This window comes from Dama dama, chromosome 9, assembly GCF_033118175.1.
Source record: "Dama dama isolate Ldn47 chromosome 9, ASM3311817v1, whole genome shotgun sequence".
NCBI classification, from domain to species: Eukaryota; Metazoa; Chordata; class Mammalia; order Artiodactyla; family Cervidae; genus Dama; species Dama dama.
The window spans coordinates 20,548,971-20,561,721 of record NC_083689.1 but is presented as its reverse complement, the minus strand read 5'-3'; the positions used below and the strand labels follow the sequence as shown (position 1 = coordinate 20,561,721).

Below are 12,751 nucleotides of genomic sequence, written 5' to 3'. Positions count from 1 at the left end.
GCCAAATCTCTTTTTTTTTTCTTTTCTGGCCACACCACACATCTTGTGGAATCTTAGTTTCCCTGACTAGAGGTTGCACCCAGACCCCAGCAGTGAAAACGCCAGGTTCTAACCACTGGACTGCCAGGGCATTCCTGGTGCTGTATCCTGAATCTCTGAACCCTGTGAGCATGCCGGGACAGAGCAGGAGAGTGGCTCTGGATTTCTAGGGTGACGTGCTCTCACTGGGCACAGAGATGTCACCGTCCCTTCCTTGAGGGCCTGGCTCCACCCCTCAGAGCAGTGGAACGGGTTCCAGGGTGTTGTAGGGGGCACTGACTATAAAGAATGGTGTGGGGAGGGGGACAAAACCTGCTCACTTCCCTCTCCCGAGAGGTGACTCCCCCCAACCCCCTCCAGCCATCGCTAGTGTGGATGTTCACCAGAACCCTCCCACCGCGGCCCCCACCGTCCTAGACCAGCAGGGACCCCGGGGGACGGTGAGGTGGCTCATGAAGTTTCACCCAGGGCCCTTGCGGAAAGGCCTCACTGAGCCAGAAACCACTGCGCAGGCCTGGGGGTGCAGGGCGGAGTCAGCTCAGCAAAGGAAAGGGCTGCTTCTCACAGGAATGACCAGGGGGTGAAAGCCGAAAAGGAAGTGACCTTCATCTGGTCACAGGCGTGAAGGGGGACCACACAGTGCCCTCCAGAGTGGCAGGGTGGTGACTGCCATGGAAGAACCCCCAAAACCTGTCAGGAGGTGAAGTCCCGCTGTGTGCCAGGAGAGGGCTGTGGCTGCCTTGCCCTCTGGAAGCTTGGAGCAAGGAGGGAAAAGGTCACAGTCATAGGAGAAGATATAAATGCTCCAAGAGTGAGTGGTACAAATGCTAAATGATTATCAGGAGGAGAAAACCCCTGGGAAGGCTTCCTGGAAGAGGTGGGATTCTGGTTGGAGCAAAGGATGAAATTGAATAGAAAGATCAGGAGGGAGAAGACTGGGCAGAATGTGCAGAGGTAATGAGGAGGTAACACCAGAGAGCTTCTAATGACCCTGGTGAGATGTGCTGTTGAAGGTTTCTGAATAAAGCTAATGACCCAGCCTCCTGCCAAGTGAGGTTGCAGTAAAAAGATGGTTATCAATGAGGATGATGAATCTATTGGCACCATGATCTTGAACTTCTCAGAATTGTGAGGAAACAAATTGTTGTTTGTAAGCCAAGAAGGAAAAACAACAACAAAAAAACCCGTGTTATAACCTAGACTTGAAATTTGGCAAGGGAATGCAGTAGGGAAGAGGTCTGAAATCTCGAGCTCATCCTGTGTGCCAGATATGTGTTGTGTGTGCAGGTCAGGAAGCAACAGAACTGGACATGGAACAACAGATTGGTTCCAAATTGGGAAAGGAATACGTTAAGGCTGTATATTGACACTCTGCTTATTTAACTTATATGCAGAGTACATCATGAGAAACGCTGGGCTGGATGAAGCCCAAGCTGGAATCAAGATTGCTGGGAGAAATATCAATAACCTCAGATATGCAGGTGACACCACCCTTGTGGTAGAAAGTGAAGAACTAAAGAGCCTCTTGATGAAAATGAAAGAGGAGTGTGAAAAAGTTGGCTTAAAGCTCAACATTCAGAAAACTAAGATCATGGCATCTGGTCCCATCACTTCAGGGCAAATAGATGGAGAAACAGTGGAAACAGTGGCAGACTTTATTTTTGGGGGCTCCAAAATCACTGCAGATGGTGACTGCAGCCATGAAATAAAAAGTCGTTTACTCCTTGGAAGGAAAGTTATGACCAACCTAGACAGCACATTAAAAAGCAGAGACATTACTTTGCCAACAAAGGTCCATCTAGTCAAGGCTATGGGTTTTTTCCACGCAAGAATACTGGAGTGGGTTGCTGTTCTCGTCTCTAGGGGATCTACCCAACCCAGAGGGAGGTGGGTCCTTTACCACTAGCGCCACCTGGAGCCCCTGTGAGGTCATAGTGAAAGGACAGGTGTGGCGAGACCCAGAACTCTCAGGCTCCCTGGGAGCTGACCCTGAACCCAGCTGCTGAGGAGTCTGCCTCTAACGACTACACATTGTCAGCTGGGTAACCCACAGCTTCTTCAGCACTTCTCCCTGGATCCCAGATGCCAACCTCACCAGGATGCCAAGCCCCACAGGTGGTGCCAAGCCCCACAGGTGGTGCTGCGGGACACTTCCTTCTCCCCTCCCTCAGGCAGCCGTGTTTGCTGCCCTTTCCATCTGCCTTTGCATCACTGCATCTTTGTCTCTTACCCAATTTCTCCTGGGAATTGGAGATTGTTCTGAACACACACACACACACACACTCACATGGCTATAATCTCCAACTTTTTTTTTATAAGTCACCATTTTATATGACACATTAATTTTAATTTTTGTTTGTCCTGGGTCTTTGTTGCTAGGAGGGCTTTTCTCCAGTTGGGGGCGCAATCGCTCCTGTTGTGGAGCAAGGGCTCCGGAGCACAGGCTCAGCAGTTGTGGCGCATGGGGTCTTCTCAGATCAGGGATGGAATCTGTGTCTCCTGAATTGGTAGGTGGATTCTTTACCATTAAGCCACGAGGAAAGCCCATCGCCAACGTTTTCAATGGTAGAGCCCGCGCTGTGAAAATCTGGACGCATTCGTGTTGCTTCACAGCTGAGGACAGCGACTTGTCTGGGGGCCTGCTGTGCAGTAGTGCTGCTTCTCCTGAGGACAGAGCTGCGGATAAAACCTTTTATTGTCAAGAGGAAAACACAGCAGCTGGGGAGAAAACCTGTAAGTTTGTATTTTGTATGCCTAAGGGGTGTGCCTGAGAAGAGAAAGCCGAGGCTACTGTCGCTTGTTTTGCTTCCGAAGTAAAAGTATAAGACCCGCCCTGTGAAGTCTATGAGGATTAGGAGATAGTGAGAACATCCTGGGGCTAGGGACAGAGGACCCAGGATGAACGTCAAGAACTGACATTTCGTTGATTTATCAGGCTCTGTTCCAGGCGTTGGGGATACAAGGAGCAACACAGCATTCCTGCCAAAGTACTTTAGTAAATATATAATAAGCTCGGGCGCATTAAAGAAGCAGAAGCAGGGAGGGGATGAGGCATTCCTAAAATAATTAGGCAGAACATTTGGTGCATGTAGAACGTTAAATATCGTAAGATGACAATACTTGTCAGTACGAGTTCATTTTATCTCCAGAGGTTTCTAATTTCAAATAGGACCCATGCCTTTCAATATGCCTGTCACTGGGAAAAGAAGGGAAGACCCTGAAATCGGGGGCCCCTGGGTATTCAGACACTTACGGTACTCAAAGCCCGGGGCTGCCGCGGGATCTCTGGCCGTGGCCCCGCCCCCGGTGTGGGCCCCGCCCCCCGGGTATGTGCGCAGGCGTGCGCGAGGATAAGAGAGAGGCCGGGAGTGCGCGTGGACCCAGCCGGCGCGGGGCGGGGGCGGTACGATGAACGGTTGGGTGGCCCGGAGTCTAGCGCGGCGTGCTGCGGCCCTAGGCCTGGGGCTGCGGGTATTGCTCGGCTTCGGGCTGTGCCTGGAGACCGCCTCGACTCCGATCCAGACCTGGTCCTCGACCCAGGCCCCAGGTGAGTGAACTTGCTGCCCGCGAGCCCAATACCCCTGCAGTCTAGCTCCGCCCTCGCCCGCCAGCAGCGCCTCACCATTGGCTACGCCGCTAGTCTGTCCAGGACACTCCCCCGCACATGGTTCTAGGGGCGCCTAGCCCCTGAAAGAGCCTTCCCCAGGGGTGGACCCTGCGCCTGGGTTGCTGTGCCTGCCTTTAACTGCCCTGCTTCGGCCCTCTCACACCCGGCACCTGCTCTGCTTTGTCGTGCCCCATTGTCACCTCCAAGCTGCCCTTCACCCCAGCACAGGCAGGAAAGTTCTTTAGAGACTCTGGTTGTCCGACCTCCAGCCTTAACGCGGCTGGTCATCTGGAGCCTGCTGCCCATCTCCCGCCCTCTCAACCTCTGCACCTTCTTTCTCTGGCCTTAGAGAAAGAAAGATCTCCTCTCCTGGCACCCCAGGCCCTAAGACACGTTTGCCTGGGCCTCAGTAATGGTGGCCCTCTCAGAGGTTCCCAGAGGCGGTGGGGCAGGTTAGAATGACCTCCCTGTGCACACAGGTGCCCCTGACTATCAGCTGTAGACTCAGATTCACACACCCGCGGGTCCTGTCTTATCTGGTTCCCCTTCTCACTCCTGCCTTTTCAAGCTAAGTGTTCCTCCTTCCTTCAGGGATCAAGACATTACCCAAGCTCAGGCTCTTTACACCCAAGCAGTCGCTTCCCTTCAGCACCCTGAGGTAGGGACTCCTAGCGTGGCACCTTTCCCAGGTGGGGAAACAGGTTGGGAGGGGCAGTCACTGATCTCTCCAAAGGCCCGGTTGGCTCTGCTCTGCTGCCCACTCTATAGGACACACACACACACTCCCTGACTCCAGGGAGGGAGGTCAGAGGTTGCTATGGAGAGGGACAAGACTTGGGGAGGGAGCTGTAGGCTTTCGGATCCCCACGGCAGGGAAGGAAGTGGGTTCTAGGCCATTCCACAGAGCGCAGGGACTGTGGGGCCCACAGGTACATTGGCCTGGAGGCCAGCTTGCAGACCAGCTGGCTGTGGAGGATGGGGGCCTGGAGTGGAGCTTTACTCAGCCTTGCCCCTGTGAGCAGAGGTGGAAGGGGCAAGAGGACCAGAATCAAATGGAACAGAGCTAGGCTGGGGCCAAGCCAGGTATTTGCCACCCGCCCTGCTGCACCCAGGAGGAAGCCATAAAGGCCACTCCCTCCCTCGGTCCCTCAGACTCCAGTCTGCTGGCCCAGCTTCTAGGCCCTTCTGTGTCCCTCCTGCTCAGGATCCCGGAAGGCTTATATCTCAGCTGGACTCAGCCCAGACCGTTGTGTGAGCTGTGTCCATTTATCATCAGGCACGACCCTGGGTTTACAAGTCAAAAGGTCATGGCCTTGACCATTGCTAAGTGTCCACTTTACGCAGGTACCAGTTCAAGGGCCATTGTTCTAAGACGCTGGGCTTCAGGGGTCTCTGAGAGGGACCTGAGACCCCTCCCAGGAAATAAGCTGGAGACGTGAAGTCTGAGGAGGAAATCATGGAAGTGCAGAGAGGAGGGAGGAGAGGGAGTACTGGGCCTGGGAACGGCATGGGCAAGAGCTCTGAGGTGGAAATGGGCCAGGCCTCTTGCTGCAGCAGCATGGTGGCCAGGCCAGAGGGAGCTTGATGAAGAGGAGGAACGTGGGAGGAGGCAAGGTCCAGGAAGGGTTCAGGGCTGGTTAGGACTTGCCGGCCACACACAGGATGTAAGCTGTGAGAGGGTCAAGGGACCAAGGGATGGTTTTGAGCAAAGGGGAAGCAAGGGAGGGTGGCCTAATGGTGTGACTCTGAGAGGTCTCTGGTGTCTGAGGGAGATGGGGTTGGGGAACCAGGGGAAGAGGTGGCACAGTCAGGATGGAGAAAGTGGTCAGAAGTTCTGGGAGGAATTCAGTGGGTGGGTCAACAAGTCATGGTGACCAAGCAGGTCCTTTATCCAGGGCCTCAGTTTCCTCTTTGCTAAGTTGCTGTTGTTGAGTCACTCAGTCTTGTCCGACTCTTTGCAGCCTCATGGACTGCAGCATGCCAGGCTTCTCTGTCCATCATCTCTTGGAGTTTGCTCAAACTCGTGTCCATTGAATCAATGATGCCATTCAACCATCTCATCCTGTGTCATCTCCTTCTCCTCCTGCCCTCAGTCTTTCCCAGTATTAGGGTCTTTTCCATTGAGTTGGCTCTTCACATCAGGTGGCCAAAGGATTGGAGCTTCAGCTTCAGCATCAGTCCTTCCAATGAATATTCAGGGTTGATTTCCTTTAGGATTGACTGGTTTGATCTCCTTGCTGCCCAAAGGACTCTCAAGATTCTTCTCCTTTGCTAAGGATAGCTGGGACATAACAGGCCCTGTTGACCCTGACGGTGGGCCTGAGCCAGGCCAGGTTCAGAGATGGCCCCTCCCCTAGTCTGTTTAACCACAAACTTGGGGAGACCCTTGGGGAGACCATCTGGCCATTTGGAGCCTGGTAAAGACCCCAGGATCAGTGAGACCTGGGTCTGAACCCTGACTCTGCCACTAGCTTGTAGCCTCGGGCCTTTCCTCTCCTATGTGTCTCTGTAGAATGGGCATGGCTGTAGAATCTGACCAGTACGGCTCTTGGTGAGGCTGTGAACTGCTGGGCTCCAAGCCCCCCACACAGTGCATCCTTAGCAAAGGTGGTGACCACCAGTGTAGTTCCTGGGACCTGGCTTTCTCCTGGTGGTCGCAGCTTGTGACACTGTCCTCCTAGCTGAGGGTCCAGACCTCCCTCTTGTGTGCATCCCTCAGGCCCTAGCGCAGGCTCGTGCCCGCCCACCAACTTCCAGTGCCGGAGCGATGGCCGCTGCGTGCCTCTCATCTGGCGTTGTGATGTTGACCAGGACTGCCTTGATGGCAGTGATGAAGAAGAGTGTGGTGAGTGGCCATGCCCTGGGGGTGGGGCTTTTCAGGGCCATGGGAGGAGGTGCTTGTGGAAGGGGTGTGGGTTTCAGGCCGGGAACTCTGGGGTGGGCGGGGCCTCGAGGGCGGGCTGGATCTTTGGGTTAAAAGATGGGTTTGCAGGGCAGCAAGTTAGTGGGGCCTTGGTTGGAAGGTGGTGCTAATAGAAGTAGGGGGCAGAGCCCTTGGGATGAGTGGACCTTATAGGGTCAGTCATTCTCAGGAAGGTGGGGCTCGCAGCAGGGTGGGTGGTGGGGAGTACCCGGGCTCACTTGGGTGGGTGTTTGGAACCTGACTCACCCTGTATCCCCAGGTACTGAGGTAGCCACTAGCAGCCACTCTCCTTGTGACATCATGGGTGACTGCCCTGACCGCAGCAAGAATCTTCTCAACTGCGGGCCCCAGCCCTGCCCTGAAGGCGAGCTGTGCTGCACGCTGGACGGTCTGTGTATCCCAAGCACGTGGCTCTGCGATGGCCACCGGGACTGTTCCGACTACAGCGACGAGCTTGGCTGCGGTGTGTGCCTGTGGGGGCAGGGAGGCTTGGCCAGGACACCTGACACCTTCCAGCCTGTGACGAGGCTGGGAGCGTGCACATGTGTGTCTGCCCGAGCCCGCGTCCCCACGGGAATGCGGGAGGGCACTCGGGCAGCAGTGCTCACCAGCCTTGCTCACTCAGTCTGGGGCCGGAGGGTGAGCCCCAGGGTCCCCCACCCCGGGGCACCGGGACACCCGTTCATCCCTCCAGCCCCAGGGCTCCCTCCCCAGCTGCTGAATGCCTGGACTTGTTGCAGGAACCAAGACCCACCAGGAGGGGAGCGCCACGTCCATGGGGACGCCTGTGACCCTGGAGAGTGTCACTTATCCCAGGAATGCCACAGTCACCGCCGTCGAGGACCAGGACTCCGTTCAGTCTGGAAACCGAAGTGCCTATGGGATTATCGCAGCTGTAGGTAATATGAACCGCTCCGGCCCCCACGCCCATGCCCGCACCTGGAAGCTGCCCTGGAGAGCAGACATGCCACATTCTCCCCTTTCCGGTGTGCTAGGAGCTGGGGGGGTGTGGGGGCCGCCGCCGCCCCTCACCCACGCCCCTCTCTCTTTCCCCGCAGCGGTGCTCAGTGTCAGTCTGGCTGCTGGCATCCTTTTCGCGTTGTCACGGCTCTGTGCCCAGGGATGCCTGGCCCCGCTGCGGCTGCTGGTGTCCATGAAGGGGTCACTGCAGCCAGAGAGGAAGACCTCGGTGCTCTGAGCTGGCGCTCTCACCCCCACATCACACGTCCCCCGAGTATGGCAGGTAGAGGGGACCCACACGTGGCTGCTACCACATCAGCCCCCAGACCTGGCTGCTTCTGTCCTCACAGCGCCAAGCACCCGTGCTCCTGCATATGTGACCCTGGAGGCTGGGGTTGCCCGGACCCTCCCCTGGACACGAGGAGCCTGGATGGGGAACATGCCACAGCCGGAGCTGAGGGGCTGGCCCCGGATCACTCCCGGGGCGGCCACCTTACTCAGATACTGTTGCTACCTCTGTTTGAGAGTGGTGATTAAAGCTAGTTCACATCCTCTGCCTGCCTTTGGGCCTCTGTCTCCCTCTGCCTGGGTGGCCTGGGGGCTCTATGCAGCCCCTTCTCTGTGGGGGAGTGCCTGCCTATAGAGGGTGGGAATCAGGGACCCAGCCCTGGCAACCCACTTGGCCACTCTGCCTCCTGGAATCAGAACAGGGGACGGGTGGGGCTGAGAACAGTTTGCATTCCCAGAGAGGAGCAGATCTTGGGCAGTGCCTCCTGGAGTGCTGGCTGGGAGGGCCTCCATCCGTTTTGGTTTCCTCTCTTTGAGACAGAAGCTGGATGTCCCCCACTTGGTCTCCACCTTGTTTCAAAATGTAGGTTTTATTATTCTTCAGGCATGCTGCGGCCTGAATAGACTGATACTGAAGCTAAAGCTTCAATCTTTTGGCCACCTGGCACGAAGAGCCAACTCACTGGAAAAGACACTGATGCTGGGAAAGACTGAGGGCAAAAGGAGAAGGAGGGAGCAGAGGATGAGATGGTCAGATAGCATCAGCGACTCAGTGGACATGAATTTGAGCAAGCTCTGAGAGATAGTGGAGGACAGGGAAGCCTGGTGTGCTGCAGTCCACGGGGTCACAGAGTTGGACACGACTGAGCACCTGAACGACAGGCGCAGCTGGGGTGTCAGCACTGACTTATAAATGTCTCAGCCTGTCAACAGCGAGGCTATCCGAGAACAGCACCTAGGGCACCCTCTGGGTCCCTGTTACAGCAAGACCCCGACAGATGCTCCCCAACCAGAGCCAGTGTGGTGGCTGGACCATTGCAGGACACACTTCAGCAAAAACCATCTGGCTGCACTGTGCATGATGCAGAACTTCCCCGACAAGGAATCGAACACATGACCCCTGGACTAGAAGCGCAGAATCTTAACTACTGGACCACTGGGGAAGTCCTGGCCATCAAGGAACTTTGAGGGACAAGATTTGTCCTGCAGGTCCTGGAGGGTACACGGCAGGCCCCCCACTGAGAGAGATCAATGTGGAGAGGACTTCCCTGGTGGTCCAGTGGTTAGGAATCTGCCTGCCAGTATAGGGGACATGGGTTCGATCCAGGCTCTGGCAAGATTCCACATGCTTTGGTACAACTAAGCCCGGGCACTACAACTACTGAGCCCATGTCCTAGAGCCTGTGCTCCACAACAAGATAAGCCACCGCAATGAGAAGCCCTCACATAGCAACTAGAGAGTAGCTCCTACTTGCTGCAACTAGAGAAAGCTGGCGTGCAGCAGTGAAGACACAAAGCAGCCAAATTAAATAAAATTAATGGAAGCACTGACACTGAAGCTGAAGCTCTAATCCTTTGGCCACCTGATGTGAAGAGCTGACTCATTGGAAAAGACCCTAATGCTAGGAAAGATTGAGGGCAGGAGGAGAAGGGGATGACAGAGGGCAAGATGGTTGGATGGCATCACTGACTCAATGGACACAAGTTTGAGCAAACTCTGGGAGATGATGAAGGACAGGGAAGCCTGGTGTGCTGCAGTCCGTGGGACTGCAAAGAGTTGGACACAACTGAGCAACTGAACAACAGCAACAAATAAAAAAATTTTTTTAGAAAGATCCTTGGGGGGGAGAGAGAGGGAAAGCAGACCTAAGGCTCTGCCTTTATTAGGGTCTGAGGGTCAGGAGTCTCAAGTTCACTCTTGATTAGAACACAAGAGCTGGAATTAGCGTCCCAGAAGGAAATCAGGTGCTAACTGATCACCTAAATTATCAGTTACCCAGGTTCCCCAGGGTTTCTAAAATGGGCACCTTCATGGCTGCAGGTAGGTTGTATTGCTAGTAGCTGTGTTGTGCAGCTGGTGATGCGTTTGTTCACAACGTTCACGATGGACGTCAGCAATCAAAACCTTAATGTCAGGGACCTCCAGTGGTTAAGGCTCCAGGCTTCCAATGCAGGGGCATGGGTTCGATCCTTGGTCGGGGAACTAAGATCCTGCATGCTGAGTGGCGTGGCCAAAAGAGAAAAGCTTACCGTCAGGCAGTCACACTGCACTGGCCCTAGGGGTGAGCAGGGCAGGGGGATGGTGGCTCTGGGTTGGTTGGTATGCACATGAGAGGTACAAGTCACTGGTGACTTGTTAGTTATCTCCAATAACTCGCTTACTCCTTGAGGGACAGTCCGTTCCTGGGCAGTGAGGCCCCAGCTGCCAGGGTGTTGAGACTATAGAAAGGGGGAATTCCCTGGCAGTCCAGTGGTTACAACTCTGAGCTTGTGTTGCTGGGGCTGTGGTTTCAAACCCTAGTCAGGGAACTAATCCCGCAGGCTGTGTGGTGCAGCCAAAAAAACAAAGAATACAGAAAGTGTGGTTAATATACCCTAGCTGCGGGGTGATGAGGACAGACCTCATCTGGTCCTCATTTTCATCTCCTAATGGGGTGGCCGGGGCCCTGGTAGCCTGGGGAATCACCAGGTACCCACACAGTGTCTTGCGGCTCGGACATCCAGCAGGCGGAGAGCTGGCCCCTGATGACAAGTTGCTGGGAGAGCACAATTTCCTGGGGGTGTGAAAGTTCAGCTTTAGGACCCTGCTCCCATAGGAGATGGGTTGTTTTTGTTTGGTTTTGTCTATGGGCAAAGGTTGGGGGATCTTAGTTCCCTGACCAGGGATTGAACCTGCGCCCTTAGCAGTGAAAGTGTGGAGTCTTAGCCCCTAGACCACTGGGCAGTTGCCCATGGGATTTGAAGTCTGGGCTTCAGGCAGCATGTTGGGGGCTCAAGTTCTCTGTCGGGCAGCTGTGGGGGCTTGGTAGGTGGGCTGCAGCCAGGATAGGGGGCCTTGACCAACAGTGGAGCAGAGGGTGCCCAGCCTCCTGGGGTACAAGGCCTTCCCTTGGTGCCCGCTGGGCACCCCCAGCCCCCAAGTTGGGCCCAAGTTTCATGCTGCCGAACTGGAACACTGATGGGCTTCTGGTTGTCTGGAAGGAGTTATGCCAGAGAGTAGAATTTTCTTTTTTTTGAAGATTTTTTTTTTCCAACCTTCATTTTTGTTCAGGTGTGGCCAGCCAGAGTGGGCCATGGAGGCAGGTCAGGGGATGCAAGGCTGGTGTCAGCTGATGAAGTCTAAGGTCTGGATCTTCCTCGTGTGTCAGCTGGGTTTTCAGTGATCAGTGGCACAAACCAGTCTGTACCCACTGGCCCCAAACTCCCACTGGTATATTCTCTCACCTGGCTGGTGTCTCTTTATTTTCCCATGAATGGTGGCTGCTGGCATCTCGGGGCTGGAGTGGCTGGATGTCATTGTGTCACTGGACGGCATCAATGTCATGTCTGGTGCACACGTGGTGGGGGTGCCTGGGACGGCTGGGCCTCTCCCTCTGCATGGCTTCTCCAGTTGGCCCTTCGATGTGGTCACCCAAGGCGGATGACCGAAGTCCTTTTCTGACAACTCGGGGTTCCCCCAAGGTAGAGAGCCGAAGCCCCCAGACCTTCTAACACTCAGACCTAGAACTGGGCCAGCATCACTTCCTCCGTGTTCTGCTGATTCAGTGGAGTTTCAGGTCAGCCTAGATGTGTGTTGGGGGCAGAGGTGGTGACCCCACAAGGGCATGAACGCCAGGGAGGCTTGGTTCATCAGGGCCACCAAAGGAACAGAGGGCCGGGAATGGGCAGGCTGCGGTGGGTGACTCCTGGCCACCGGAGCCTGCTGAGTGACTGTGGGCAAGTGGCTTTGCTGTCCAAGGACCAGCTTTGTCATTGGGACACTGGGGCAGCCGTGGTTACAAACACCTGTCTCGCATGAGCAGGCCGGGATTTCAGCAGCCTTTGTTCTCTTGAGCAGGGTCACGATGTGCTGGGCAACAAGCCCAGCGAGTCACTTTCAGGATATTCCAGGGAGGGTCCAGGTTGAAAAGGAAGGAGGGATGTTGAGGGCAGGCCCACAAGGAGGGAAACATGGTCAGTGGGCCTGGGTCCTGGCACTTGGGGAATTCTAATGGGCCTAAGAAGCGAAGGGATGGAGTGGGATGGAGGCTGCAGTGGTAAAGATAGGGGGTCCAGGGTGTGTGTGTGCGCATCTGTATATATCTCTCCAGCTCTCACCATTTCTTTTCTTCATTGAGGGAAACTCACATAGCGTTAAATTAGCCATTAGCTATTTTAAAGCCTGGGCTTCTCTGGTGGCTCAGTGATAAAAGAATCTGTCTTGTCAATTCAGGAGACCCAGGTTTGACCCCTGGAGAAGGAAATGGCAACCCACTCCACTGTTCTTGCCTGGGAAATTCCATGGACAGAGGAACCTGGCGGGCTACAGTGCATAGGGTCACAAAGAGTCAGACACAACTTAGTGACTAAACAACAATTTTAAAGTCTACCATGCATTTAGTACACTTGCAGTGTTGTGTGACCCTCAACTCTATCTAGCTGCAAAACATTTTTATCTCCCAAAAGGGAAACTTCCTCTGCATTTGGGGTCATTCCTTCCCCCATCCCCTAAGCCTAGGTACTCTAGAGCCCCCGCTCCACAATTAAGAGCCTTCTTGCTGCAACTAAGACTGATGAAATTTAAAAAAAAAAAGATATTTGTTGGGGACTTCCCTGGTGGTCCACTGGTAAGGATTCCATGCTTCCACTGCAGGGGGCTGGCGTAAGATCCTTGGTTGGGGAACTAAGATCCCAAAAGCCAAGGCCCCCCTCCCCCCCAAAAAAAAGATAGCTGA

General features: G+C 54.8%; 1 protein-coding gene and 1 long non-coding RNA gene across 2 annotated transcripts; one reads left to right on the top strand and one right to left on the bottom strand.

Annotated features, from left to right (window-relative positions):
- Window positions 1-2,331: 2,331 nt before the first annotated feature.
- Window positions 2,332-3,332, bottom strand: LOC133061279 (uncharacterized). The gene is made up of 2 exons (XR_009693967.1): window positions 3,293-3,332; window positions 2,332-2,715 (listed from the first exon to the last, which is right to left on the bottom strand). It is a non-coding gene; the product is annotated as an uncharacterized LOC133061279 (long non-coding RNA).
- Window positions 3,333-3,379: 47 nt separating this feature from the next.
- CD320 (CD320 molecule) lies at window positions 3,380-8,083 on the top strand. Its single transcript, XM_061149278.1, has 5 exons — window positions 3,380-3,586; window positions 6,366-6,491; window positions 6,829-7,032; window positions 7,310-7,468; window positions 7,628-8,083. Exons 1-5 carry the CDS (start codon window positions 3,448-3,450, stop codon window positions 7,765-7,767), a joined length of 768 nt encoding a protein of 255 aa, XP_061005261.1. The 5' UTR covers window positions 3,380-3,447; the 3' UTR covers window positions 7,768-8,083.
- Window positions 8,084-12,751: the final 4,668 nt, after the last annotated feature.

Bases quoted from the DNA above. Each gene is read 5' to 3' on its own strand.
- CD320 (XM_061149278.1), top strand. From the start codon at position 3,448: ATGAACGGTTGGGTGGCCCGGAGTCTAGCGCGGCGTGCTGCGGCCCTA. The intron at 3,587-6,365 runs GTGAGTGAACTT...TGCATCCCTCAG, and splicing joins GTCCTCGACCCAGGCCCCAG to GCCCTAGCGCAGGCTCGTGC. The intron at 7,033-7,309 runs GTGTGTGCCTGT...GACTTGTTGCAG, and splicing joins CAGCGACGAGCTTGGCTGCG to GAACCAAGACCCACCAGGAG.